A 27,986-nucleotide genomic window follows, 5' to 3' on the forward strand; every position below is an offset into this window, starting at 1 on the left:
GAATCAGATTTGAAACAAATGCAAATGGCTTCTCTTTCCGTGGAGGCATCTTTTCTCTAAATAAAACATGGCTCATAAATGCATCATAACAATTTCACAAACACAAATAATGCTAGATATTTCAATAATCAAGCATCTTTAATAAAAGATCCTCTACTAAAATATAAAATAAAATATATATCTATTAAACTCCACCAATACACAATATTTTTATAGTTATAAAAATTTAATTATCAAGTCCCAGAATCAAATCTTCATTTTTATCTTTATTGACTAAAGAGTCCAAAGTGGTCTACAGTTTCCTAGATCTTCCTTAACTCAGTAATAGTGACCTGAATTTATTGCTCTCCAAATATAATAGAATTCTGATCCAGAACTCCAAAGCTTAGGTGGGAAAAATTGAGATCCCAATATGTCTGAAAGTCTATAGATTGGAGAAAACTGCTCTGAAAAATAGGATACCTTGGAATGGTAACCACTGAAACTGAACTAGATAATTCATGTGAAGTGCTTTGAATTTTTGAAAGTTCTATACATTCATTCCAGGCGTGGGCCGCTGGGGTTTCCCAGGGGTTCGGGAGAACTTTTAGCTAAGATTCTGTGCAGTTCAGAGAACCCCCAAATCCCATTCCTGGCTAGCCTCATCCACCCCTTCCCTCCCAGGAGTCGTCATGTGGCCCATTTTGGATGCAGGTAAGTGCAGGGCACATGCGGAGGCTCAGGGAGGGAGAACAAAGGCCCTACCTGAAGTTCAGGAAGGCCAGAAATGGGCCCGTTTCCAGCCTCCAGATGGCCTCTAGAACCTGGGGAGGCCATTTTTGTTATCCCGGAGGCTTGAGGAAAGCCTCCAGAGCTCAGGGAGGGCAAAAATGCCACTACCCGCCATGGTGCAAGAGGCCGACTAGGCCACGCTCACCCTGACCATGCGCACCCAGCAACTGGGCAGAGAACCCCTTGCTAAAATTTTTGAAACCCACCCCTGATCCATTCCTTGTTTAGTGACCAAGTTCTGAACCAATGACCAGGTTGTTAAGCAAAATGCACACTAAGTGAATATGTGACTGAGAGAAAAAGAGAGATGTTGCAAAGACCGCTAGTTGCTACCGTCTCATTCAATTAAAATTAATATGCTACAGAGTTTTGAATTGGGCGATCGCCAGCCAGTATCCCTAGTAGCGGTCTGTGGTCAGTCACGATTTCAAAATCCCGCCCAAAGACATATTCGTGGAATTTTTTAACCCCTGACACAATGGCTAGTGCTTCTTTATCTAATTGGCTGTAGTTCCTCTCTGGGGAGGACATCGTTCTAGAGTAAAAAGCTATAGGGGCTTCTGTGCCGTTTGGAAGTCTATGGCTGAGTACAGCCCCCACCCCATAAGGGGAAGCATCGCAAACCAGCACTAGGGGCAATGAGTTGTGATATTGGATGAGCAGGCTATCACTTGAGAGCAGGTTCTTGACTGCTTCAAAAGCCCTATTTTCCGACTTTCCCCAAGACCAAACAGTATTTTTTCCTAAAAGTCTATGCAGCGGTTCGGCAACGGTCGCTTTGTTCTTTAAAAAGACCGCGTAAAAATTCACTAACCCCAGGAATGCCTGCAGCTCTGCTTTGTTTTTGGGCGCTGGAGCCTCTCTAATTGCCTTGACCTTGCTCTCAGTAGGGTGAATTCCTTTCTTGTCTATCCGGTAGCCCAAGAATTCGACGGATTCGACCCCTATCTGGCATTTGTTTACCTTGACTTTTAATCCGGCTGTCCGGAAAATGCCCAAAACCTTTCTTAAACGCTCCCCCAATTCCTCTATGTTTTCCCCTGAAATTAGGACATCATCGAAGTAGGGAACTACCCCTGGGAGCCCCTGCAGAAGACGTTCCATTAGGTTTTGGAACAGCCCTGGTGCCACACTCACCCCAAATTGCAATCGAGTGCACTTGAAGGCCCCCCTGTGCGTTACAATCGTTTGGGCTTCGGCTGTGCGGCCGTCTACGGGCAGTTGTTGGTAGGCTTGGGCCAAGTCTAACTTTGCAAAGACTTGCCCTCGCCCCAAAGAGTGCAGTAAGTGTTGCACCACGGGAACCGGGTAAGCGCTTTTCTGTAAGGCTTTGTTAAGCGTCGCCTTGTAGTCAGCGCAAATTCTAATTGACCCGTCTGGTTTTATTGGCGTCTCCCACTTTGCGTGATCGACTGGCACCAAAATCCCCTGATTTATGAGCTTATCTAGCTCCTTATCGATTTTTGGTTTTAGGGCAAAAGGGACTCTCCTCGCCTTAAGCCTAATGGGAGCTACCTGGGGGTCTAAGTTGAAGGAAATAGGGGTCCCCTTGTACTTGCCCAGGCAGTCCTTGAAGACATCTTCGAACTCGTTAAAGAGAATGTCTTTCAGGTTACAGTCACTTCTGTAGATGCCAGTCACTCCCATGCCCAGGGCACGAAACCAGTCTAGTCCCAACAGACTGGGCAGGGTCCCTTCAACAATCGTGATGGGCAGGGTCTTCTTATGTGGTCCGTACTCGACTCGGACGGAGGTGGTCCTCTAACAGGGATGCGATTCCCTGGTAGTCATGGATTCGCAGCCGTTGTGCTTGCAGGTGGCGCTTGCGACTGACGGCAGTGACTTCGCCAAAGTGTCCCAGGACATGATGGTGATCGCTGATCCCGTGTCTACTTCGAGCCGGCACCGTACTCTCTATTTTTGGTCTGGTGAAGATCTTCTTCTCCACTCGAGGCGCGCCTATGACCACAGTCGCTTGGTTGAATCGCGCCTTTTTGTTTGAGCCAATCGCGGGTCGCCTTGCCGATTCCGCGCTCTGATTCGATTTGAATTTTCGGCGGGAAGGTTGGGCCGCCGACAAACTTGAGCTAGGTGCCCTTTCTTCCGCACCGCCGACATGTCGTCCTTAAATTTGCAGCGCTGGCGCTGGTGTTGACCACCGCAGCTTCCGCGCTGCCTCGGTCCCCTTTGTCGCTTTCTCGGTTCTGCAGACCCTTCCTCATCTTCACCGCCGGATTCGGTCTGAACCTCCTCCTGGTGCACTGGGGTTGGCTTCGCCGCTTTGTGGGACAGGCTTTTGCAGTGTCTCCGCCGCTTGGGTGGACATTTCATGTGCTCTGGCTTCGTCCAGGCGTTGGCGCAGGTTGCTCTTTGCTACTAGCAGCCGCGCAAGCGGATATCTCGGACCCTCGGATGAGTTGCTCGAGGAGCACCTCGTCTGGTCGCGGTATCCGCAGTCCTTGGGCGCTTTCTTGGCGCCATGTAGTCACCGATGGATTCGCCCTCCATCTGCCTTCGCCTCCAAATTCAAACCGCCTGCGTATTTGGACGGCGTTGGTGCGAAGTGGTGTAAAGTCTGTAGAGTTGGCCACGACACGATTGTATGGCGTTGGCTCTGCCAGGGCTTCCGCGATATCAATGACCTCCGGACCGCAGTGACTTAAGAAATAAGCCCTTTTCCGGTTATCTGGAACTCCTTGCAGTTCGTTGGCTTCTAAGCTTTCAAAGCGGGTCATATCGTTCCCCATTTCTCTTTAGCGGGTCAAACGGTGCGGGCGGAGTGTAACTGGCCATCTCCGCTTTTCTGCCCTGTGTTTGCTGGGTTCGGGTCTATCGTGCTTCAGCTCGGTTCTGGTTCTCCTTAGCCTCGAGATCCCACCCTCGTCGCCAGTGTTAAGTTCTGGAAGTAACGAGGCTGGAGACCAGGGTAGTGACAACAGCTCTTTAATATAGGGTGAACCCAGCAACAGGCTGGGGAAAAACCTCTCCTTTTATACAGTTCTACTGGTGGCTTCGTCCAATCAGCAACGTGCTGATTTCCCGCTCAAATATTTAAAGGTACAGACAAGAATACATAACAATTCTCCTTCGACTTGGATAAAGAAGCAGGATTTTCCAGCCACCCAATTGAGCTTCTACTTCTTTTTCACTTTGAAATGAATTTTATGCCATGTCATTTTGATGACAACTTGCAGTCAATCTGTTTACAGCCCAATCTGATGAGTAAGTTCAGTGTACATTGGAATGCAGCCTTAGGGCCAATTCTAGAAAAGTTTCCACAATAACTTCTTGCTATGAATTCAGCAGAACTCAGGCACCTAAATACTAACAATTAACCATGGCATGACTTTTTTCATCTAAAAAGAACTCCTTCATAGGTTGATGGTACTACAGGCCACTTCATCAGTTTCATGATTATCTCTCTGTAGGAGAAGAGACATCTTAGACCTGTCTTTCATAATAGACACCCTCCAGGGAATTGCAGCTTCTGAAGCAGTGGTGAAATCCAATTTCTTTTACTACAGGTTCTATGGGCGTGGCTCGGTGGGCATGGCAGGAGAAGGATACTGCAAAATCCCCATTCCCACCCCACTGGTGCCAGCCAGAGGTGGCATTTGCCGGTTCTCTGAACTGCTCAAAATTTCTGCTACCGGTTCTCCAGAACCTGTCAGAACCTCTGGATTTCACCCCTGTTCTGAAGGTTCAAGTCAGTATGGCCAGGGACTGGATGGGCTGGGAATTTGGAGGATTAGGACTGCATTAGCCAGGTAGGAAAAAGGTAGAATGTAGGGCTTTCTCTATAGATGTACAGATCCTGCCTTTCCAGTCCTAGAGACTGCTCCTAGCCAAGTTAGGGATTTTAAGCATTTAGTTTCAGTAAATTGGGTTTAGGATTTTAAAACATGGCTGTGTTTCCAGATGAGAACACACAGTAGGGAACTATGACAATCCAACTGAATGTTTCCTGAGGCTCTTCCACCTGATTCAATACATAATTTGTTTCAGATCCTGAATCAGATTTGAAACAAATGCAAATGGCTTCTCTTTCCGTGGAGGCATCTTTTCTCTTCAAATAATACAGGACACCTTTAATCCTGCAACAACACTTTGGAATTAATGATTGCAAATTAAATATTTAAACTTCCTTTACAATAATATTTTACATACTGCAAAATGAGAAGCAGTGCAGCCTACCCATCTCCCATACCATCATCATCCTATTCATGTATTTGGGGCAGGATTGAGCTATATCCCCAGGGCCTAGAAAAGCAAATCCTTGCAGTGCATACCAAGCTATAGACCTCTTAATCTCTAGCATTTTAGGAAGCATTTTAAAAATGCCAAGCTCTAATAAAATCTATTACTCATTTTTATTATCTTAGTATAACACTGTTATACAATTTGTTCTATCCCACACACCCTCCTACAAACTTGATGGAAGTTATACTTGGAATATTAATTTATTTTTCTGAGTGTGATTTTATTAAAGGAAGAGAATCACCGTATGCCTAATTCCACCTACTGTAGTTTAATTTTGACATTAGCCTAATGCAACATCTGGTTATGTGTACTGCTGAAAAATGGACCCCATCAGTTTTGATTGAGATAATGTGCAAATAAAAGAAATAGGTTTTTAAATTAAGAGCATGTCTCTATGAATAATACATTCTATCCAGCAGTCCATGCCTGTTCCAAAATGAAAAGCCAGCTTTGGGTGACCTTTTATTATGGGTGCCAAGGCAAAAAAAAAAAATGCTTCAGATTAAATTATGGAATTTATATATTTGCAATTTTGTCAATGAATGCTAATAAAACAAAAATTGAAATTAATATGCTACAGAGTTTTGAAATGGTTATAGCAATGGGCTATGAGAGCTCTGGCTTCCATTATTTTGAAAAATGGAATCATAGCCTTTGCCTTATCTGTAAGATGCTAACTGGCCATTTAATGACAGCCCAACTTTAGCCTGTGAATAACCACAAACCTATTTAATCAAGACAAATGAGTGAAACATCTTTCTGATTATCACATCTGATCCTAAATCCTAGGTCTTAAATTTATTTTTCCTCATTACCGAATGATATTTTAAAGTCAACCATTAGTGACTGAGCAGATATCTTAATTTTAAATCACACTAAACCATCATTTAATTTGGCTGGTTTTAGTTGAATATGTGTGAATCTAAGCATTCACTCTCTTCAGTCTAAGTCTGTAAAAGAGTCAGCTTTCCTTTTCATTCCTTGCCACCACTGCTTCATGTTATTTAGATCCTGCCTATTTCAGAAGAGAGAATCTTAATAGATTAAGAGAATTAAAAAAAATTTGGATTTTTTGCTGCCTGCACCATAATGTCATGTTGTAGCTCTAGGTAGTATAATTGCCTTATTCTATTTGAGTGTGTATATAAGAACTATGGTATATGCATGCATGCTACAGAGTGTTCCAATTGAACTGCTTAATTTGAAGGCAAAGGGATTTTGTTTGTCTCAACTGACCCCAGACTGAATTATCCCCTGGGTCAGGCCTTGGTTCCTCTGGGTGTAAGAAGCTTTCAGGAATTCCTACATGGCTGCATGTTGAGGCTAGAGAATGCAGCTCAAGGAAAGGGCAGCCATTCTATAGCCCAGATTGCTTTACAAAGTGGTTATTTATTACTGGTATAAACTCTACTCTCATTATGTCTCATGAGACTGCAGCACTCCGATGAGACCAAGCAACATCAAGAATTCTTTCATGTCCTTTTCTTCAAATCCCTTATTTCCACAATCAAACAAGCGCATCCAAAAGAAATATGGAGAATGCAGAAAATAGGAATTGCCAGGATGAAGCATTTCAAGATTTGGATAAATAGTAGATTTTAAAGTGATTCTGATGACTTTTGGGATGCTGACTAGCAATTCCCATAATTATCCAAGGGAAATAATTGAGGCTGAAAACAAGTTAAGGAAGGTTCCTTGATACTCACCATGCTCCAAATTCTGTAGAATTTCAAGAAACCATCTAGTTTGCTAGCTTTTATCACCACCACCACCACTACCATCAATTGACAGCCGCTGTGTTAGCATGTTTGAGCATGTCTGATGATGTGGAATTTGACCTCAGCAATTCCTGGGAGGTGCTACCACTCTTTGCAAGAAGCAAATCTTTCTTGGGAGTTTTCTTATTCCTTATGTCACATTTGCCCATCCCTACTGGACTCTAATTCCACATACATTTGTCCTTCACAAAACTGTATGACACTCTTACCATCTCCTACATTTCTTAAGTTTTTGTTTTGTTTATCCTTTTTTATATATAACTCAAAGTGGCAGAAATAGCTAATTCTCCTGCCTCCTTTTCCCCCCACAATAACCCTGCAAGGCGGGTCAGGCTGAGAGAGAGGAACTGGCCCAAAGTCACTATCATTACTCCCTTTTCCATCTGAAATATTTTCTTTACTTATTATACTTCTTTTACTTTTAAATAGTTTGATACATTTTATGTTAAATATTAAATTGCCTCAAATTTCTTTGAGGCAGCTGATTTGATGTAGTCAGTCAAAGGCCTGGAGACACTGAAATTCTCTCTCTCTCTCTCACACACACACACACTGATACACACACACTCTTACTTTATAGGTGCATCAGATTAATGCTTTGTTCAGGGAAGATACAGAATGCTTCCACAAGGGGGAGAAATTCCATAGGTGAGCAGCAATAGCCAGTGACACATTAAGATAAAGGCGTCTTCCAAGTCAACTCCGACTCTCCACGTACAGTAGTTTTCTTGGCAACAAAAGGGAAGTGGTTTCGGCAAGTGCCGATGCATTCTGGGGCTTTTGTTCATTCGGCACTAGCCTACAGCAATCCTGGCATGGTTTAATGGTCTTCTATTAAAATGCTAATCAGACTTGAGATTGGGGTGCTGCCTTGTGCCATGTTAAAGCGTCTGATTAAGTTTGTTTTGTTTGTTTTCCATCCGTTCTGTGACACCTACGCTTAGGAAAGGGCGCCTAATACAGGAGCGGGAAAAGGGAACCCAAGTGACAATTGTAATCATTTTGATGTGATACTCCGGGCTGGCACTTAGATTGCAGTCTCCTCGGGGCACATCTTTTATTTACTATTCTGTAAAGCAGTGTGCTTAACAATATTATGCGGAAGCCAAACGCGTCGAATGGGCGACCAAAGCAGGCACCAGAGGGGGAAAGGCAGAAGCGCTCTGGAAGAAGCCAGGACAAGAGAACTCCGGGGAGCGATCCCGCCGGGCCGCGCTGCTTTCTTTTGACTCGCAGAGCAGCCAGAGAAGCGGGAGGGGGCGCCTCACCTGTCTCAGGTACGGGACGGGAAGTACCTGTTGCTTTGAGGATCACGTGCCTCGGAGGGGAGGAGGAGGCGGCGGCGGCGCTGTCGTCGTTACGGGAGAACGACTGCTGGGTCAGAGCGAGCTCGCGAGCTCAGAAGGTGCTTGGCCGACAGCGCGAAGCAGGTAAAGAAAGGCGGGGATGTCGTGGAGTGGGGGGTGGGTGGAGGTTTCCTCTTCGGGGCTCGGGAACTTTGGCATCCCCACCAGTGAAGGTGAAGGCTTGGAGAAGAAGAAGGAAGGCAAGCCTGTTTCTCCTTCTCGATCCTCGGAAACCAAGGGTGGGGTGTTTTGTTTTCTCTTGTTTGTTTTTGGCCGGGCTGACCTGGGTGATAAGTGGGTGGATGGTTCCCATTATTAAGCCGGGGCTTCTGCGGGTTTTTCCTTCGAACTAGAGTTGTTGGCGCGCTCTGCTTCGACCTTCCGAGCCCGGCGCCGAAGCCCACTTTGGCGGTTCTCCCCTATCACTTCCAGCTGTTTCCCGGGAAAGGGCGGGCGAAGCAGGTGCCTGAAACGCGAAGGGAAAACGGCTCCTTTGAACTTTGGTGCCCTTTTGGTGCGCTCCCGGCCTCAACTTCTGCTGGGAAGGGCGAAGCAAGCCGGCTTCTGGGGGGCATCTGGAAGGGGATCCGATCGGGCCGAGGCCACGAGCTGTTAGTGCTGCTCGCTGTTTGAGCAACTTTTCGCTGGGTTGTGCTTCCTAAGCGGCCAGGTTAACCATTGAGTAACCTGCTGGAATTTCTCGCAGTCCAACCTGGGAAACCGGGTAGAGGGAGAACTTATCCTCCGCTAGGAACGGAATTGAGAGTTGAGCCAAATCTTTAAGGCTGGGGATGAGAAATTCTTGGGCTTTTGGGATTAGAAGATGCAGCGAATCTCTACCTGTGCCTTACGCTGCCCTGACTTCTTAGAAAAGAAAAGGCTGGAATTCCCTTCACCCCCACAATGCATTTTACAGCTTTATTCTTACATGTATGTAGTATAGAGATGTACTTCAAACTTCACTTGCTATTTTTAATTTCTGGCCTCGTTGTTTATAAACCATCTTCCCCACCCACCATATATATTCCCTAACTCAGAATCTCCACTCTTGTGCACATGATGAACTGAACTGCAGCCAGCAAAACTTTTGCTGTACATTTGTTTTGAAGGGGCTACTGGTTTTTCTTGTACAGCTGCTCTCTGTAAGCATGTGCCTTTAAAAACCTAAGCACTTTGTGGAAAAGCCTAGCATTCTTGCAGGCATCCCAGCAGGTAGCCTACTGAAAAACAGCCTATTAGACTGTGAGTTACTTTCTGCTCTGTCTAGAGTACAGAGGACAAGATTTTTGAATAAATAAAAGCAGTGCCTTTGGCACAGATAGGAGGTGGAATATTGAGCAGGTGTAACTCCTTTGCAGTTTCTCAAAGTAGTGAGACCTTGGCTCCCTTTGCATCTGGTCATTCTGGAGGGATTGTTTTCTGCAGAGGGGAAATGTGACTTTTCTTGCCTTACCAGGAAAGTTGGTCAGGATTCTGTGAAATTTAGTTATAGGAACCAGTGAAAAGACAATGTTCGTAGAAGTTGCAGGCACAGGACTGCCAGAATTGTCTCTTTTAAACTTTCAGCTGCACAGAAGTAAACATCAGATCAGATTTTTTTGGGGGGGGCAAGATGGAAAACTGCGCTTGTTCTCTGGCTGGATTCACACAATGCTCTAAGATAGTGGTTGATCTTGGGGTCTCTTTACATTCTTAAAATAACTATCTATTCTGAAGAACTTTGGTTTATGTGGATTTTACCAGTAGACATTTACTGTACTATAAATTAAAACAGAAAAGTATTTGAGCTTGAACACTTGTAAGAACTGCTGCTCAAATCCATAGTGTATTTTGATTCAGTCTTACTGTGATGCATGGAGTCAACCACGTGATTGTAAACTGTAGTTTGTGGTTTAGGATTATATGTGAACTAGGCTAGTGATACTTGTTGAAATTTACCAAAATAGAGCATAAGTGTATTAATCCGGCCTCTTGTTTACCTGTAACCGTTCAGAGTCCAGATGGATTGCCAAGGTTTGAAATCATTGTGGTTATATGTGTGCTGATGGGTAGGGCCTTCATATGACTTGACCAGGCTTGAAACTTGTTCAGTGGTGCAAATCAAAAGGAAGAGGAAGAGGATAGGGAAGATTTACTCATACAATCATAAACGATTTGGCAGCTTTACACTGTGTTTTAAAAGGGTGGAACTTTTGCTTGGACAATGCTTCGTCTAAAAACTGCCCTATCTGAAATCTAGGATGGCCCAAGCTCCTTTCCCCACTAGACTTCTTTGCCTTAATTGCCAGGCAGAGATCTGATGACATGATGTTTACCTGCTCAGCAAACATAAATATCTCCTGATAAATCCTGCTCTTTTTGAAAATGTGAAAAGTGCGGGACCCATGATAAGAAAAAGAACAAAACGAAACTCCAGTTTTCTCTTTTTCATGCTTTGAAGTGGTAAAATTAATGTGGATATCCCTCTGAAATAATAAGGTTCAGATTCTCAGAACTTGGTGGCTGTTAGAGAAGTTAGATCAATTTGGAACAAAGTGGAAATGATTAGGGATATCTCTAGGTTCTGTCTAATGCACAGACAAAAACTGCTGAAACTGTGGCTATTAAAGATAACCTTTGGTGTAAGCGATCCCTGTATAGTTACTCTATGATTAGTCCCTGCAGTGCATGCCTTAGAAAAAGAAGTTCAAAGGTAACAGGAGAGATTTACCCACTTGGACTTCTGGATAGGCTCAAGGCCTTGTTGAGCAGAAAATATCAGCAGTAGCCCTCTTGACTCACTGGCAGAATACAGACAGTACTCTGAATTGTAGGTTAATATCCATGAATAGGTTCACACATGACAGGAAGATAAAATGTGGTTGGCTAATTTGGGGCTTGTCTCTTTCTAAGAGAGCTTAGTTCCACACTATGATTCCAGTGGAATGAAAGCAACTTGTCTTAATGCAAGAGATTTGGTATCACCTTTTAACCAGTGACTCATGAAAGCTTCCTAAAGATCATGGGAATGAGTCTTTCTCACAGCTGACTTTTTGCTCTGGGCTTCCAGCATTAGAATATGGTATCAGAAGGAAGAAGAGGGGGGGAAAAACTCTGAGTCAAGAGGCGTTCACAATTGCCAACTCTCTCTGTGTGTGGAAATACACAGAAATTAGTTCCTGCATCTATTCCAAGAAACCACTGTAATCTAAGGCAGTGTTTTTCAACTTTTTAAGATACAGGTAGTCATTGCTTAACATAGTGTAAGCTTAACATAGTGTAAGCCGCCCTGAGTCTTCGGAGAAGGGCGGGATATAAATGCAAATAAAAAAAAAAATTGACTTGTGTCAACAATTGTGTCCAAAATTTGCTACTGAATGAGATAGTTGTTAAGTGAGTTTCACCCCATTTTACAACTATTCTTACCACAGTTGTTAAGTGAATCACTACAGCTAAGTTAGTAACACAATTGTTAAGTGAATCTGGCTTCCCCATTGACTTTGCTTGTCAGAAGGTCACAAAAGGCACTGGACATGGCAACATGACACTGGAACATGGCAACCGTCAATGTGTCCATATTTTGATCTTGTGACCGCCAGGATGCTGCAATGGTTGTAAGTGTGAAAAATGGCCATAAGTTACTTTTTTCAGTGCCATTGTAACTTTGAATGGTTGTAAATCAAGAACTGTCTGTATAAAATATACTTGGATTAACAATTATTCAGAGAACCTAGATCCAGGGATAAAATTTACTTACCTTTGCTACTGGTTCACAAATGTGAGAGCGTGTATGCTTGCTTCGCTCGCCTGCGACACCTCTGCGCATGCACAGGGCTTTCTGTGCATGTGGAGAGGATAAAAAATGGAACGTGATGTCGGGGTGTATGGGTGGAGCCTCCTGCTGCCGGTGCTACCGGTTTGCAGATAGAACTGGCTCAATTTCACTACTGCCTAGATCCATCATGGTAGGAGAAAAAAACACCCTTTATTTCATTGGTGGCAGTCACTAAGAACTTACTTAAAGTGTTAGCGATTTTAGCTTGGTTCCCACAGGAACCAAACTAAAAGTGATGCATTTACTATCTTTTGAGATCCACTCATGTAAAGGAGTTTTTCCTTGCTAGCCAAGTGTCAGCATGAGTTAAGGCCCAAGGTGAGTCCTTCCCAAGTAAATGATGGGGAGTTTTATGAAAATAAGAATGTAATTATTTCAAGAGCTAGCTGGGATAATTTGTTAAAGGAACAAGGAAAATATCTCATTGACATTCAGAGGCTAAACCATTTGTTAAACCTTTTTGATGCCAGAAATATTTAGAGAAATTAGAAGTAACCATTTGTGTGTCCAATCACACTTGGTCAATAAAGAATTGTATTGTATTATATTGTATTGTATTCCATTCCATTCCACTCCATTCCATTCTACTCTATTTCATTCCATTTCGTTTCGCATTTTTGTATTGGCTGGGGGTGATACTGATATGTAAAATGAGAAGTACTGTAAAGTAGGCTTATGGATGCGAATCGCTGTCATATTAAAAGGGGCTAATTAAACATTTTTGGATGAACTGATTATGATTTTTAGGCTCAATTCACACATTATAGTAAGGTATAGTTTGTTTGGTTTCAATCCAGCATCTTCCATGAACCTAAGTGATTACAATTTATTCAATAAACCAAAGTTAAATTAAACCAGAAGGTAATATGAACTGCAAGCTACAGTGTAATTTGATTGTTAGCATTGTTTGGCTCAGGTTTCCAGCAATATATGGTAATTGCTGAAGAACCTTTGCTCAATCCTTTTGCCATAAAAGTTAATGTGTTGGTTCTCTTCTTTGTGAATGGCTGCTTTAAATTACTTACTGATTGGGCTCATCACAAACTGCTTTAAGCCATAATGAGACTGGATGATTCCAGCTTAACGTGGTGTGTGGACAGAGCCACTTGAGTTGGTAAATTATGATTGATGGCTTAACATTATAAATAAACTGAGCCATGATGGCTTTTTAAAAAATCTTGGGGAAGCCCTGGCTTTAATATGATATGTGAGTCCAACCAGAGTCCCTAAGAGGCTGAGATGTTTCTCCATTGGGTTTTAAGTACTGCTGTCAGATTTCTATCACCTGTGCTTTTCTGAGAGAAAACAAACATATGGACTAAAAATAGCAAAGATTGGTAGGGATAATCTTCATTGACTTCCCTGTGCTGAGGTTGTGTATTTTTGATGGTGGATATTGGACACAGCCAGTTTGGCATAATGGTTAAGGCAGATAGAAACCAGGAGATTGAGAGTGCTAGTCCTGCCTTAGGCACAAAGCCAGCTGGGTGATTTTGGGCCAATCTCTCTCTCTTTCTCTCTCTCAGTCCTAGGAAGAAGGGAAGGACAAATCACTTCCCGAATCTTGCCAAGAAAACTTCAGGGATTAGTCCAGACAGGCATCAACATGGACTTGAGGGCATCCCTACCCCCCAACCCAACAAAACAAAACAAACAAACAAAAAATGGAGAAAAACTTGACAGTTATCATCATCAATATCTGTTTGTAACCATCCAAGAGGCATTTGATTAGTTCCTAGGAAACAAAATGCGTAGTAGATCTCTAGCCGGAGTCCTTTCTGGAGATGGTAACGATGAATATATTTTCTGAGAGGACTTGGGTTCTATTTACAGAGCCCTGATTTGAGGAAGCCTGTTTAGGTAGTTCTTGGTCCTCTGACAAAAATCTTTCAATTATGAATGCTGCTGCTTCCTTCATCTCTTTCAGCTTTCTTTACTAATGGAAAAAGTCAATATCGCAATTGTTCTTTTGTTGAAATGGTACACTGAGATTGTTTGAAAGTTCCATAGAAATGTGATGTTTAATAAGATAAGAACAGCCAACCTTTTTTCATCCTGCATAGACAAAGGCATACTTCTGTTCCTACTAAGGAGCTCTTGGGAAGCTGGATTGCTTTAAGAATAATGGGGTTGATGCGACTCTGATGAACCTTCCCAGGTGGGATGGTTCTCTCTCACTCTGCCAAAGAGGAATAATTTGGGGGAGCATGGTGGGCCAAGGTGCCTGTTTCTCTGAGATGCTGGGATCTTGGATTCTTGAAGTCTAGTATTTATTGGAAGCATTCCCATGAACCTGTTCAGAGCAAATAGTTGTTAGTTCATGGTGTCCAGAGCAAGTATGAGAGTAGAAGTTAGCGGGTAACCTTGCAAGCTTTTCTTTTGGCAAGTGGCTACTGAATATGGCTGCCCTTTGGGCAAGCTTTCTTATGCCATTCTTTTTGCAGGTGAAAGATTTTCAATATTTTCAAATTACATCCACTTTTACCTATGCATAAAACAAGGTGAGCAAAGCTTTTAATGCACCCTCCAGCGGCTGCTTTAAAGTTAGCATTCATAGAAGGTGAAACCACGATCAGTAGTACAGGCACACTTTTATGCACAAGGAACATAGGCTAAGATGTAAATGCTATATCCACAGTAGAATGTATCCAGAGTTGTTAATTCAACTTGCATCTGGAGTAATCCATGTTTTACAAGTCTCAGGTCAGATTAATTTGGATCCTTTCAGGGTGCTCAAGTTACATTTCTCTTCTCAGAAAAGGGTGTGTGTGTGTGTGTGTGCATGAATGAATGCATGCAAGTGTGTTCAAAGGGCAAGGTGGAGGTAAAGTCTGAAAGCTGTGCTGAGGGAACAATATGATATTTCTTTGGACAGGCCTAAAAGAGTTATTTAGGTCCCTGCTATTGTGCATTAAGCAATGAAAGGCACTGCCATAGCCATCAGAGATGACTAGTGGTGTATTAATTGGTGGCTACTAGCTACAGCCTTTTGTTTGCTTCACGGCTTGTCTTTCTTGGGAACTTTTCCAAAGCATCTTGTGGGGTGGTTGCTGGCGGAGTGCCAGATGAGGTGGATGTGTGATCCGACTCAGTAAATAAATTCCTCTGGTGTGTGCTGATTATTAAGCAATCCGGTTTTGCTTTCCGCCCAGGAAGTGAAGCAATTGCTGATGTGCACTCCCATTGAACTAACAACTTGAGGGTATGTTCTCTCCTAACAGTCTGGCAGGCAATTGACGGGGTTCCTGCGGGTGAAGAAACCACGCGTGGGCTTGGCTAATTGGGAAACAGTCTGTTCTGTTTTTTAGAAAGAAGGAAAAATTTGACTTTAAATTGTTGCGATTGGTTAAAATAATTAAGAAATGTAAAACTTCTGGGAGAGAGAAAATAGCAATGAGTTTTGTTTAAAAGACTGATTTGTAAGAACTGTACATAAGCAGCTATCTAGATTTTCCTATTGTTGGCTGGATGTCCAATTCTGGAGAATATGGAGCCCCCCCTTCCTATTATGGTATCAAAAAAGCAAAAGCAAAACCCAATTTCTCTTCCCCTCCCCACCCTGACAAAGCCCTGAAACCATTCCCCCTTGATGTTGTAGTACAGAAGAGTGAGCAATATCTGCTTTTGAAATGTTGATTAATTTACCTCTTGGCTAATTGGCTCCCTGTGAATACGAATTAACTCTTTATTCCCACCTTATCCTGAAGATTCCAGGAAAGATCTCGCTAAATTTATTTATTTATTAGATTTTAAAAATCCCATCTTTATTACTTTATAAGTAACTCAAGGTAGTTGAACATATCTAATACTCCTTCCTCCTCCTGATCCTGAATCAGTGTCCTCTACAATTCCCTTATCAATCCCAGGGGGCATGCTGGTTATGACCTACTTGTAAATTATTGACTAGTCCTGCTGGAGAGCCTCATTGCTGTATTTCTGTTTGGTTTTATCCACCCTTGCTGGGTGATGTGAATCAAAACGTATCTTGCTCAAAGCCTCTGGACTGAACTGCTCTTCTTCTGGGTCTCAGCCTGGCTTCCACTGTGCTGCTTCTCATTTAAAATAGGGGTGAGCACCTAGCAGGATCATTTAGCCTTTCAGTATTCCCCAGTTTTGCTGCTGACATTGGGAGGAAAAAGGTGTGTTTGGTGGAGAGATATTGTTGCTCCAAAAATAAGAGCCCAGCCTTATTTATGTGGTAAAACTTAATTTTTCTGATTTATTCCTTAAATATAAAAGCTGCCCCCAGAATAAAAATTACAGGAACCCATGTTAAATCTTAATGCTAAGTCTATACATTTCTCTTCTTTCCCTTTTGAGCAGGGATCTCCAACCTTGCCAACTTTAAGACTTGTGGACTTCAACTCCCAGAATTCCTCAGCCAACAAAGGTGACTGAGGAATTCTGGAAGTTGAAGTCCACAAGTCTTGAAGTTGCCAAGGTTGGAGACCTCTGCTCTTGAGGACATATTTCAAGGTAGGGAAATATTGTTATCATCATACATAGTTTGCATCATAATTTGCACCATTTGCTTAGCAATGTTTGAAGTTACAACGGCGGTCCCCGCACTTGCAGTATCTCCATGGTCACACGATCAAATTCAAGTGCTTGGCACCAACATTACACCAACTTAAGGCTGTTGTAGCATGTTGGGTCATGCGATTGCCATTCGTGAACTTCCTAGCTGGCTTCTGACAAGCAAAGTCAAGGGGAGAAGCCAGATTTGCTTAACAATCACATGAGTCATTTAACAATTGCACTGAGTTGCTTAAAAACAATGGCAAAAAAGGTCATGAAATCGGGCACCACTCACTTGTTTAGCATCAGAAATTCTGGTCCCAGTTGTGTTTGTAAGCTGAGCACTAGCTGTACTGTATGTGAATTAGTGGGTGGCTTCCTTTAAGTCCACTTAATAAATTCATGCCAGAGGTGAATTTTCAATTGGGCCTTTGCTGGTATACTTTCATCCTTTGTGATATGCTTGTTAAATATAGCTCCATTCTATACCTCACTCATGTTACCGGTAGTCTTTGACTTACGATCATAACTGAGCCCAAAATTTATGTTCCTAAGCAAGAAAATTGTTAAGTGAATTTTGCCCCGTTTTATGACCTTTCATAAAAGCCATAGTTATTAAGTGAATCACTGCAGTTGTTAAGTTAGTGACATGGTTGTTAAGTGACTCTGGCTTCTTCATTGAGTTTGCTTGTCAAAAGGTCACAAAAGGTGATCGCATAATCCCAGGATACTGAAATTGTCCTAAATACGAGTCATTGCCAAGCGCTGAAATTTGATCATGTGACCACAGGGAGGCTGCAATGGTTGTAAGTGTGAAAAACAGCCATATCTTTTTTCTGCTGTAACTTCCAATGATCGCTAAACAACCGGTTGTAAGCCGAGAACTATCTCTGCTCATAGAGTTCAGTGGAACAGTTTCTAAATGAACCTGTGAAAGAATGTAACCATGGCCCCTTGAGCCCATCTGCTTCTTTTGGCCCAGAAGATAGTATAGCTCACTTCCAGGGATCAATCCAGGCACCTTCCTCTTTTCTATCCAAGGTGGGATTGAAATGTGCATTAAGGTTACGTTTTTATATGCTGAGGAGACGGGAGGAGCTTTGGGATGTTGGGTTCACTTTAGGGAGAGCAGCAAAATAATAATAATAATAATAATGATTGACGGTATAGGTGGGTGAATTTTAAAAACCTTATGTAATTGACTATTGAGAAAGAGAGAGTGAAAGAAAGTACCGAGTTACAAATTAGAGGTCATTTGCTAAGACTGCCACAATGGCAAGAAACACAAAATTGTTCCTGTTTCCTTGAGTTGTTACTCTGCAAAAAAACCCCACATATTTGGGGCATGCAATTTGGGGGATGGTAGACTAAGAAAAACTTCTCTCCTTGTCGCAAAGTTCAGGGAAGGGGAAGGGGAAGGCAGCGGATGTAATGGATGGATGGGATCAGGGATGTCCTTGGAAGAATTGCAGAGGGTGTTTGTCCATATAATCACCAGGGTTGGGCCTGACTTAATAGCCCTAACTAACCAAATACAAGTCATGAATGTTGAAGTATTTCCATCTCAGAGGAGCAATTGTTTGTTTTTTGTGGGGATAGCAAGGATGTCTGTGGAGATTCTCAGTCATCCAGGTCAGGGGTCTCCAACCTTGGCAACTTTAAGACTTGTGGACTTCAACTCCCAGAAAAGTTGGCTAAGGTATTCTGGGAGTTGAAGTCCACAAGTCTTACAATTGCCAAGATTGGAGACCTCTGATCCAGGTCATAGTTATCTCAAAGGAGCTTTTTTTATGGACTGTTTTTTTTTCTTTTGAGGAAGAAGAATAAAATGTTTCACTTCTCATGCAAGAAACTTCATAAGGTCTGATGGCAGGTGGGTGGGAGGATAGAGATTGACAGTTGAGAGTGAGTGGTAGAGGGATGGAAAGATAAGTTCTGACAAGATAGTGGTGGAAAGATTAAATTTCTTCGCAGTCATCTGGTCCCTTCAGGCAGCAGTTTGCCTCGCATGAAATACTGAAGCAGTACTTTCATCTGAATGGGATTTGTCATCAAATCTTTTTGATTTTGTGGTTTTCAGTTTTTTAAACACAAATCATTCATTTTTTCATTTTTGTTTGCTTTTTTAATGTTAATGATTTAACATATAAAAAGGAAAATAACAACATACAACAAAATAGAAAAAAACAAACAAATAAAAATAAACTACCGTATATACTCGAATATAAGCCGATCCGAGTATAAGCCGAGGTCCCCAATTTTACCCCAAAAACTGGGGTAAACTGGGGACTCGAGTATAAGCCGAGGGTGGGAAATGAGGCACCTACGGTTGAAACCCTCCCTCCCTCAGCTGAGAAGGCTGGCGGCTCCCCCGCCCCGCCCTCTCACTGCACCGGCAGGGCTTCAGTCCGGTAAAATGTGAAAAAAAGAAAAAAAAAAAAACTCGAGTATAAGCCGTATAGACCCGAGTATAAGCCGAGGGGACGTTTTTCAGCACAAAAAATGTGCTGAAAAACTCGGCTTATACTCGAGTATATACGGTAATAGAAAAACCTGTTACAATACCTAAATATAAAATGAAAAGGTCAATTCTTAAACAAATTGAAATTCAATCACATAAAGAGCTATTGGATGGCTGTCTTCAGTTTAGTTCATAAGTAGAGAATGAATACATACAGGTAGTCCTTAACTTAAGACCACAATTGAGCCCAAAATTCCTGTTGTTAAGTAAGACATTTGTTAAGTGAGTTTTGCCCGATTTTATGACCTTTCTTGCCACAGTTATTAAGTGAATCACTTGATAACTTAGTATCCCAGTTGCTAGGCCAATCTAGCTTCCCAAACGTTTTTGCTTGTGAGAAGGGCACAAAAAATGATCACATGACCATGGGATGCTGCAAAGGTGGTAACTGTGAAAAACGGTCATAAATCCCATTTTTCAGTACCATTATAACTTTGAATGGTCACTAAATGAACTGTTGTTAAGTCAAGGACTGCCCGTATTTCATCCAGAGATTTATGTCAAGTTTGAAATAATAAAACAATATTTTTAGTTGTATCCCATGCATAGCAAAGCTAAATTTCCATAACTGATTTTTCAAATGTGATTTAGCTTCACATTCACATCTTTAATGTTTGTTTTCTCAGTAACTTGGTGAACCAAAATAAATTAAACCAAAATAATGGCACAAGAAAACAAGGGCAAAATGTACGAGTTGTGTCTCTTTCAAAATATTATATTTCTAATATCCAGAAACCCAATCTGTACAGGTAGTCTTCAACTTACAACCATTTATTTAGTGACCATTTGAAGTTACAACAGGACTGAAAAAATGACTTATGGCCGCTGCAACATCCTTATCGCCATATGATCCAAAGTCGATCACTTCACAACTGGCAAGTATTTATGACAATTGCAGTGTCCCGGGGTCATGTGATCACCTTTTGATAAGAAGCAAAGTCAATGGGGAAGCCAGATTCACTTAATAACTGTGATAAGAAAGGTTATAAAATGGGGCAAAACTCACTTAACAATTGTCTTGCTTAACACATAAATTTTTGCTCAATTGTGGTCCTAAGTCAAGGACTACCTATATTATGTGGTGTATCTAATAATTCCCAGAATCTTTGGTTGTGTTAATCACATTTTAAGATTTTAAAATAGGATTACTTTTTAAAAACAAGATATTCCAGGTCTTTATTTTAAATTACTTGCAGGCTGCTTATATCTATCTAAGTGCTATTTTTCAGTTATACATAAAGATTAACAGTTGTTTGCGAACCTCCAACCCCTTTCTCACAATATTAATCACTTAGGGGTTTTGGGCACTGCTTATGCATGTCCCAAACTGCAACATCAGAAGAAAATTTCATTTATTATATTGCCGTTTTCTGGTTTAGGCTGTCCATAATTAAGGTTTTAATATCATTTAAATACTTTTTTACCATAATCTGTTAAATGGAAAATGAGACAGAATCAGCCTTGTAAATGAGAAAAGTAATAGTGGTTTGTTTAGCTAATTGATTAATTATGTGTTACCAAACCATTTTTGACTTCCAGCAGCCACATAGATCAGGGGTCTCCAACCTTGGTCCCTTTAAGACTTGTGGACTTCAGCTTCCAGAGTTCCTCAGCCAGCAAAGCTGGCTGAGGAACTCTGGGAGTTGAAGTCCACAAGTCTTAAAGAGACCAAGGTTGGAGACTCCTGACATAGATAATCTGATTAGTCAAATTACTGATTTGTTTTTGCTCCCATTTTAGGTGTCTTTGCTTGCATCTGATTCGGAAAAACGTTTAGGCAGAGCTCTAAAGTAATCTAGTAGTAATTCAGCAAACTATAAACCAAATCCAAAGATCCTTGTTAAGCCACAGTTGTAATAAAGAAGCTAACAAACAGTGGATATCAAACTCTGGCTTACTTCCTTAAACAATCCATGGGTTACCACTGGTGCCATCAAAAATCATTCTAATCCATAATGGCTAAATGCAGTGTGCTCTACCAACAAGAAGGGTATCCTTTAAAACAGGGGTCTCCAACCTTGGCCACTTTAAGATTTGTGGACTTCAACTTCCAGAATTCAGGGAGTCTTAAAGTGTGAACCAAGGCTGGAGTCCCTTGCTTTAAAATACTTTGAAAGACAGTTGTGAGAAATTAATTGCATGCAATGTCTCCCAGGAATAAGTTTATGAGTAACAATTTATGGAGCATCACATATTTATGGAGGAATATGTTATATTGCTGGACAGAATGACTGATCTATTGTCCCAATTTTGTGTGTGGGTGTGGAGTGGAAAAATATTAGAATTGCCATGTTGGTGGAGAGCAGAATGTTTAATGGCTGTAACCAAAGAATGCAGCAAGCCAGTTGCAGTCCTGTTCCACACCCTTATTGACTTGTTCATTCAGAAGAACATCTAATTGACCATTTGTTCAATGGAAGAAATATCTTCTGATGAAATCCAGACAATTTCTGAGTTGTTGTACTAAGATTGTGGGAGGCCCAGATTCAAACCTAGCAGTTACCCAGACATTTGAGTATCATTCATTTTAGTCTCTTTTTTTTCCAGCGGGAAACAAGCCTGGCGTCTTTCTCCCAGGACTTTCTTGCAACAGAAGAACTACCTGGAGTTTTTGGCGGTTGCTGCAGTACAGACAGAAGTTGGTGCTAGCAGCCTTTCTCCTGCGGCAGTGGGGATTTCCTCCCCTCATCCTGCCCCTCTCCTGGCTGGAGAGGTGGGCAATGGCCGGCTCTGGATACCTTGCACTCCTTCTGACAGCGTCTCTCCAATCCCTTTTGCATCCTGCATGGGGTCAGGGTGGGTGAACTACCTTTGCTGCCATAAAAGAAAGAAGAATGGGCTTGCTAGAATTTGGGGAGGGAACCTGGCATCTCTGCTGGATGATGGTTGGTACAGTTGCCTGTCTGCTTAGTGATTGCCCCCAAAAATGGATGATGCCCACCAGTCAGAATGTCTTCTCTAAATTTCTCCCCTCCCAAATAAAACTCTGCATCTGCAACAGTTTGGATATTAAATATCCAGCTTATACTACAAAGTCTAGGAATTCTATTTCCTGTCAGAGTATGATTGGCTTTCATTGATTGCCTTTACTTTTGGAAGGCATCCTATAACGTCTTAGATTGTAAATTATTTAGCAAGAGTGCAATGTCATATTCAAACAGTGCTCCTTGTAAGGGATCATTATTTTTATTTGATTTGTTTTACTTATAAGCCATCTCAAATGCTACAGCAAATCTAAGGAAATAGGCAAAAAAATTATTTATTTTTATTTATTTATTTATTTATTTATTTTGTCAAACACAACAATATATATAAGTATAAGCATGAATTAACCACACAAAATGAATACAAGCAAAGGGAACATTAGGACAGGAATGGTAGGCACGCTGGTGCTCTTATGCACGCCCCTTACAGACCTCTTAGCAATGGGGTGAGGTCAACAGTAGACAGTCTTAGGTTAAAGTTTTGGGGGTTTGGGGATGAGACCACGGAGTCAGGTAGTGCATTCCAGGCATTAACAACTCTGTTACTGAAGTCATATTTTCTACAATCAAGATTGGAGCTGTTCACTTTAAGTTAATTAATTAATTAATGAAAACATTTGAGGAAAAAACCAAACCAAAAGGAGAACCAATAATAAACCGTTAAATAGCATGTTGGGAGAAAATGACATAAATATAAACAAAGTAAAATACTCAATATCAAATCAAATATGGAGTCAGAAATCCCTCTGCCCCAAGGGCTGCGGAACAAAGCCAAGTCTTTTCTGAAAACACAGCCGGGTCCAGATTTTGAGCAAAGCAATCCCAGGAGGCATGGAGAAGCAGACCTATTAGATTGCAAATTTTAGTGGAGGACTGGGAATATCTGCTTTTATTGTCTATTTTGGGAAAGCTCTCTTTATTCAAATTTAATTACCGTATATACTTGAATATAAGCCGATCCGAGTATAAGCCGAGGTCCCCAATTTTACCCCAAAAAACTGGGGTAAACTGGGGACTCGAGTATAAGCCGAGAGAGGGAAATGAGGCAGCTACCGGTCAGGGAAAGCCTCCCTCCCTCAGCCGAGAAGGCTGGCGGCTCCCCCGCCCCGCCCTCTCACTGCACCGGCAGGGCTTCCCCGCGCTAATGCAAAAGCCCGCCAAGTTTGCACCATCCAGTATAATGTGAAAAAAAGAAAAAAAAAAAAACTCGAGTATAAGCCGTATATACTCGAGTATAAGCCGAGGGGACGTTTTTCAGCACAAAAAACGTGCTGAAAAACTCAGCTTATACTCGAGTATATACGGTAAGTTAAATTCAATTTAACCCTTGAATGTGTTTGAATATTTTCCATAGCTTTTACTCTGAACTGGACTTTAGAACTTGGGATAGTTTGAGTATAAACATTTCAAATTTTCTTGCTGAGTTTATTCTGGTGCACAAGCTTATCTTGGAAGATTTTATTCCATAAAGGTAGCTTAGAAATAGTTTTAATAAATAAATTATACAACTTTATGGACACAACCTATTAAATTTGAAGTGTCACAATTTGCCAAACAGTTATAAATACATATTTGGAAAATATTTGACTTCCATTTTGATAGACAAGAGAAGCAAATTGGTTAGTGTTCAAAGAGATCACAATTATATATGTGCCTTGTTCTAGTAGTTTTAATTTCTCTGTGATTTGAGAAAGCCATTAACTGTAAAATTTCTGCTCATTCAAATACAGTGAGACATTAAAATAACAGCTCAACTAAAAGCAGAATCCTTTTCTTCCCTGTGTGGCTTCCCATGAATTCTTTGCTCTTGGCTAGACCTCACCTATGAATTACAAAATAGTTTCAGGGTATAGCTCAGAGTCCTTTAGGCCAGGGAATGAGATCTGGCTAAACCTTTTGTGCCGGCCTATCACTCTGGGCGTGGATTCTCTGAAACTTAGAAAGGCTGCTGAAACCTGGTGGCTCCACCTCCTACCTTCTCATACCTGAAACAGAGCTCAGGCCAAGACAGAAATGGAATGCCTGGGAGCAGAAACTATACAAACATGAGCCACACCTGCCCCAAGAGCCAGGTGAAAGCTTGTCAAAAGAAGTTTCTTTAAAAAAATAAAACCAGCAATTCAGTAGTCAAAGGAGTCCTTTCCTAAATGTTGCATTCTTGGGTGAGACTTAGCAATCTTGCTGGTATTTGGGACATTTTTAAAAGGAAACTCATGGATTCAGGTGAAATGATTGTTGAGCCCTACAATAGGAAAAAAAACCCCCACCAAAACAGATGGGCAACTGAGTCTGAAAATGTATTTATATAGGCAAGATTTGAATTAAACTTTGTAGAAGTAGTAAATCTATGTTTCTGTTTCCCTAATGCCCAAAACATTAACTTGGGTATAAACAGGGCAGGCAAAGTCCCAGTAGAGGGTCTCCAATGCCTTAGTGGTTATCTAAGGACCCAGTGGTAAACTTGAATATTTGAAACAACCAAACCCTAACTAGCATTGGGAATTAGTGAATGATTGAAGCTGTTCTTTGACAAGCATTTCTTTTTGCTACTACTACCCTGGATTCTCCATGAATATTTGTCTGTTTCACACACAGTACTACTATATCTTATTGTTTTTAATTCGAACAAAAAAGAAACAATCCAGATGAACAGGTTGGAAAACCACCTGTTTACCGCATTACAAAGATGCCTGGATATATTATATCGTAACAGTCACTAGGTGGCATTGCATTTAGTAGTGCATGGCTGAATTAAAATTACCCATTAGCTTGGACAGATTTGATTTCTTGGCTGGTGTGTTATTAATCTTAGAGGAAAAACATGGAGTACCATTAAGTTCTGTTTTAATTCCTATGATGTTCCACATTTTTATTCATGATTTAAATGCTTCTATAGGGTGTTTATCAAACTGGAAATCTAAAGCCTGATTTATGCTCCTGCTTTTAGGCCCAAGAACAAAGGCAACTGTTGAAGGTGGCAACAATATGCATGAAAAGTCTAAGGGCCATAGTTGTTGACAAACTGACCATGATCCAGCAAAGTAGCAGAACCACCTAATAGTCAAGACTAATTTTCATTCAGCAGTGCTTTCATCTGCAATGCCATGTCCTATTTAAATGGTATTTTAAATGGTATTTTAAGAAAAATAGCGAAAGTCCAGAAAGGCATCCAGGATGGTGATGGGCATAGACATATAATCCCATGACAAAATGGAGAAGAAATTGACTATACAGTATGGGTAGGGTTGAGAAGAGAAAATTGGGGTAATACAATACAAATTGTCAAATATTTAGGGGGAAAATAAGATCTAGAAAATGGAGCAGAATCCTTTTTTTGTGCTCCAGGGAACAGAAATTGTTCCTGAAGATAAATTAGATGAGCAGACCCAAGTAGAAAGATTTTCCTAATAGACACCAATTTTGAATAGACTGTGTTATGAGACTATGGCATTATTTTTACTGGGGGGAATTAGGGAAAGCTTCAGTGATTCCCTATCTGGAATGCTGCAGTTTGTAATGGAGAAGCGTTGAACAACATCATCTGCACAGTTTCTTCCATGGCATCAGAGCCAGATATGAGGCTCTTCCTGTATTTCTAATGCTGTTTTATGTCACTCCAAGGTTCCTCCGTTGACAACAGCACAGCGGGACCTACGTCAGTGCCACCCACTTCTTCTTCCAAAGGCCTCTCGGTAGGTGTCTCAGAATGTGAGCTGAGTTACTAATAGTTCTTGAGGGAAAGGTATAGTAAGTAGCCCTAGAGCAATTTCTCTTCTTTCCAGGTGAGTGAAAAGAACACAATTGATGCTTGTGTTGTCTATTGGATGACTGGAAGATTGATAATGTACCATTATAAGATGGGCAATATGGAACATCACCACAAGATGGTGCCAAACCTTGAAAGATAGTTGTGTTCCCACATGAGTACTTATAAAAGTCTGACTGTTTTCAGTATATTATACATAAAAATGAGAATGCATTGGCAATGGGGGTCTGGATTTGGGCTGTACTTTTGCTATCGGAAACAAACAAACACAGAAGATCTTGTACAAGGTCTCTGCTTTCTGTCTGTGTGTCCATCCATCCTACCATAATTGATAAGGGCTCTGAGCCTACTAGAAGCTGTAGCAGTTTAGTGAATCAAATAATGAAGCAATGTATCTTTAATGTGATTCTTAAAGCAGCTGAATCTTTTTCAGTTGTGCGTAAGTGTAAAAAATGACAATCTGTTTGTTTTATGGATAGCAGAGGTGCTCAGCTTGTGTGAGATCTCAAATCTCTTTTCCAAATATTTTCAAAAGCTTGTTCTGGCTTCACGCATAAGCAAAGCGGTGGCTTTGGATAGTAACATTTTCCACCGATAGTCCTCCAGTTACCACTCAGTGACTGTTTAAAAGGTGCTGAACGAGGGGTACTTAGGATGGGTCCATAATGTTGTGCCCATTGCAGATTCCCTGCAGTCAAAGAATAACTATTTGTGAACTTCCCTGGTTGCTTCCCACAAGCAAAGTCAAGGGGAAGCCACCAGGAACACTCACAAGCCACTACATAAGTTGCTTTTGCCACTCTTTCTCCTGCGAAACCCTGCTAGGGAGTATGTGTGCATAGCATCATGCTTGCAGCATCCCCCCCCCCGCCCACCCATGGTCCTTGCTGGACTGCCCTCATTCCCTAATGCCCAACCACTGCCCCACCAGCCCATATATGCTCCCTAGTGCCCACCCACAACATACCCACATCATCCACATGACCCCAGTGCACTCCTTACCTGGGGCTCCTGCCTCTACCCACTCGATGACCCAAGTGGTCCAGGGGTTATGACAGCAACCTGGACTCCTGGGTTTATGCTTTATGATTATATTACTTAGCAACAGCAATCCCAGTCCCAATTTCCGTTGATGCTCATAGACTACTTGTTCTGATGTATTACAACTGTTGATTTGTGCAACAGACCGCAAAGGGTGGGTAATAGCTTTTCCATGTTGAGCTCTGCCTTGCTCTGTTTTTGTGTTGAACAGCAACTAATCCTGCTTTTTTTTTCTTCCCCCAATTCTTCCTCTGTGCAGAAGGCGGAACTGGAAGCTGCTATAGCTGTGCCTTGTGTTTTTGTAGGACTCTTGCTAATTGGCCTTTTGGTTTTCATGGGACTCAAAATTCGGGAGAAGCGCCAGACAGAAGGGACCTACCGGCCCAGCAATGAGGAGCAGGCAGGGGCCCGTGTGGAACCACAGACCAACCTCAAGCTGCCTCCAGAAGAGCGACTTATCTGACAGAGTGAAAAAGGACACAGTTTTGGGGTCTCTCCTTGGAAAAAGCTGCTTAACACACTGGACTAAAAAAAAAAAAAAGATTGAGAATGGACCTGTGAAACTGGAAGATCCCCAGGATGGTTGGCAGCATTCCCAGCTGGCTGGCTAGCTATGAATAGCTGTCAGTGGAGAAGTTCCAAATGCCAGAAAGAAGGCAGACCAGGAGCTGTGATTGGTAGAGGTGCAAGATGGGATCCTGCTCTCTGCACCCAGAAAGAAAAGGCCCACCCTGGTGCTATGGGAACAGACCAAGCTGTTGTTCTTCCTAGAATAGAATCGACTGTGCAGCCAGTGGGAACGGTCGGTCTTTCTAAAGAGAGAAGGATGGTGGCTTTGGGTGCCTTAGCCCAACCGGTGGATTCTGGGAGGGGATTTTGCCTTTCAAGTGTATTTTTAAAGTGTGTGTTGGTTGTCCTCTGCCTTTAAGAATGCCACTTTCTAATAAAAGTCAATTCTCCCTTTTTTTGATGAAGGGAAAAATGGCATCACTTGATGAATTGTGCTGTGGCGAAGGGGTTAATGCACTCAGTTGCTTGGCGGAAAGTTTATTCTGAAACGATCTAAATGCATAAATGGAGGACATCACTCACACCAAGCAATAAAACGAAGCAAACCTTCAAGCGATCTAGAAATTTAGCTAGACCTCAGACATACTAAATACGCTGTTTATTTATTCCTCAGTTAC

At 41.8% G+C, this 27,986-nt stretch overlaps 1 protein-coding gene across 1 annotated transcript; it reads left to right on the forward strand.

Annotated features, from left to right (window-relative positions):
* The first annotated feature begins 7,597 nt into the window (after positions 1–7,597).
* CRB3 (crumbs cell polarity complex component 3) lies at positions 7,598–27,888 on the forward strand. Its single transcript, XM_058171502.1, has 4 exons — positions 7,598–8,239; positions 21,556–21,804; positions 25,614–25,684; positions 27,059–27,888. The coding sequence occupies exons 1-4, from the start codon at positions 7,906–7,908 to the stop codon at positions 27,260–27,262; spliced, it is 858 nt and encodes a 285-aa protein (XP_058027485.1). The 5' UTR covers positions 7,598–7,905; the 3' UTR covers positions 27,263–27,888.
* The last annotated feature ends 98 nt before the right edge of the window (positions 27,889–27,986 follow it).

The sequence above is a fragment of the Ahaetulla prasina genome, chromosome 2 (assembly GCF_028640845.1).
Source record: "Ahaetulla prasina isolate Xishuangbanna chromosome 2, ASM2864084v1, whole genome shotgun sequence".
Taxonomy (NCBI): Eukaryota; Metazoa; Chordata; class Lepidosauria; order Squamata; family Colubridae; genus Ahaetulla; species Ahaetulla prasina.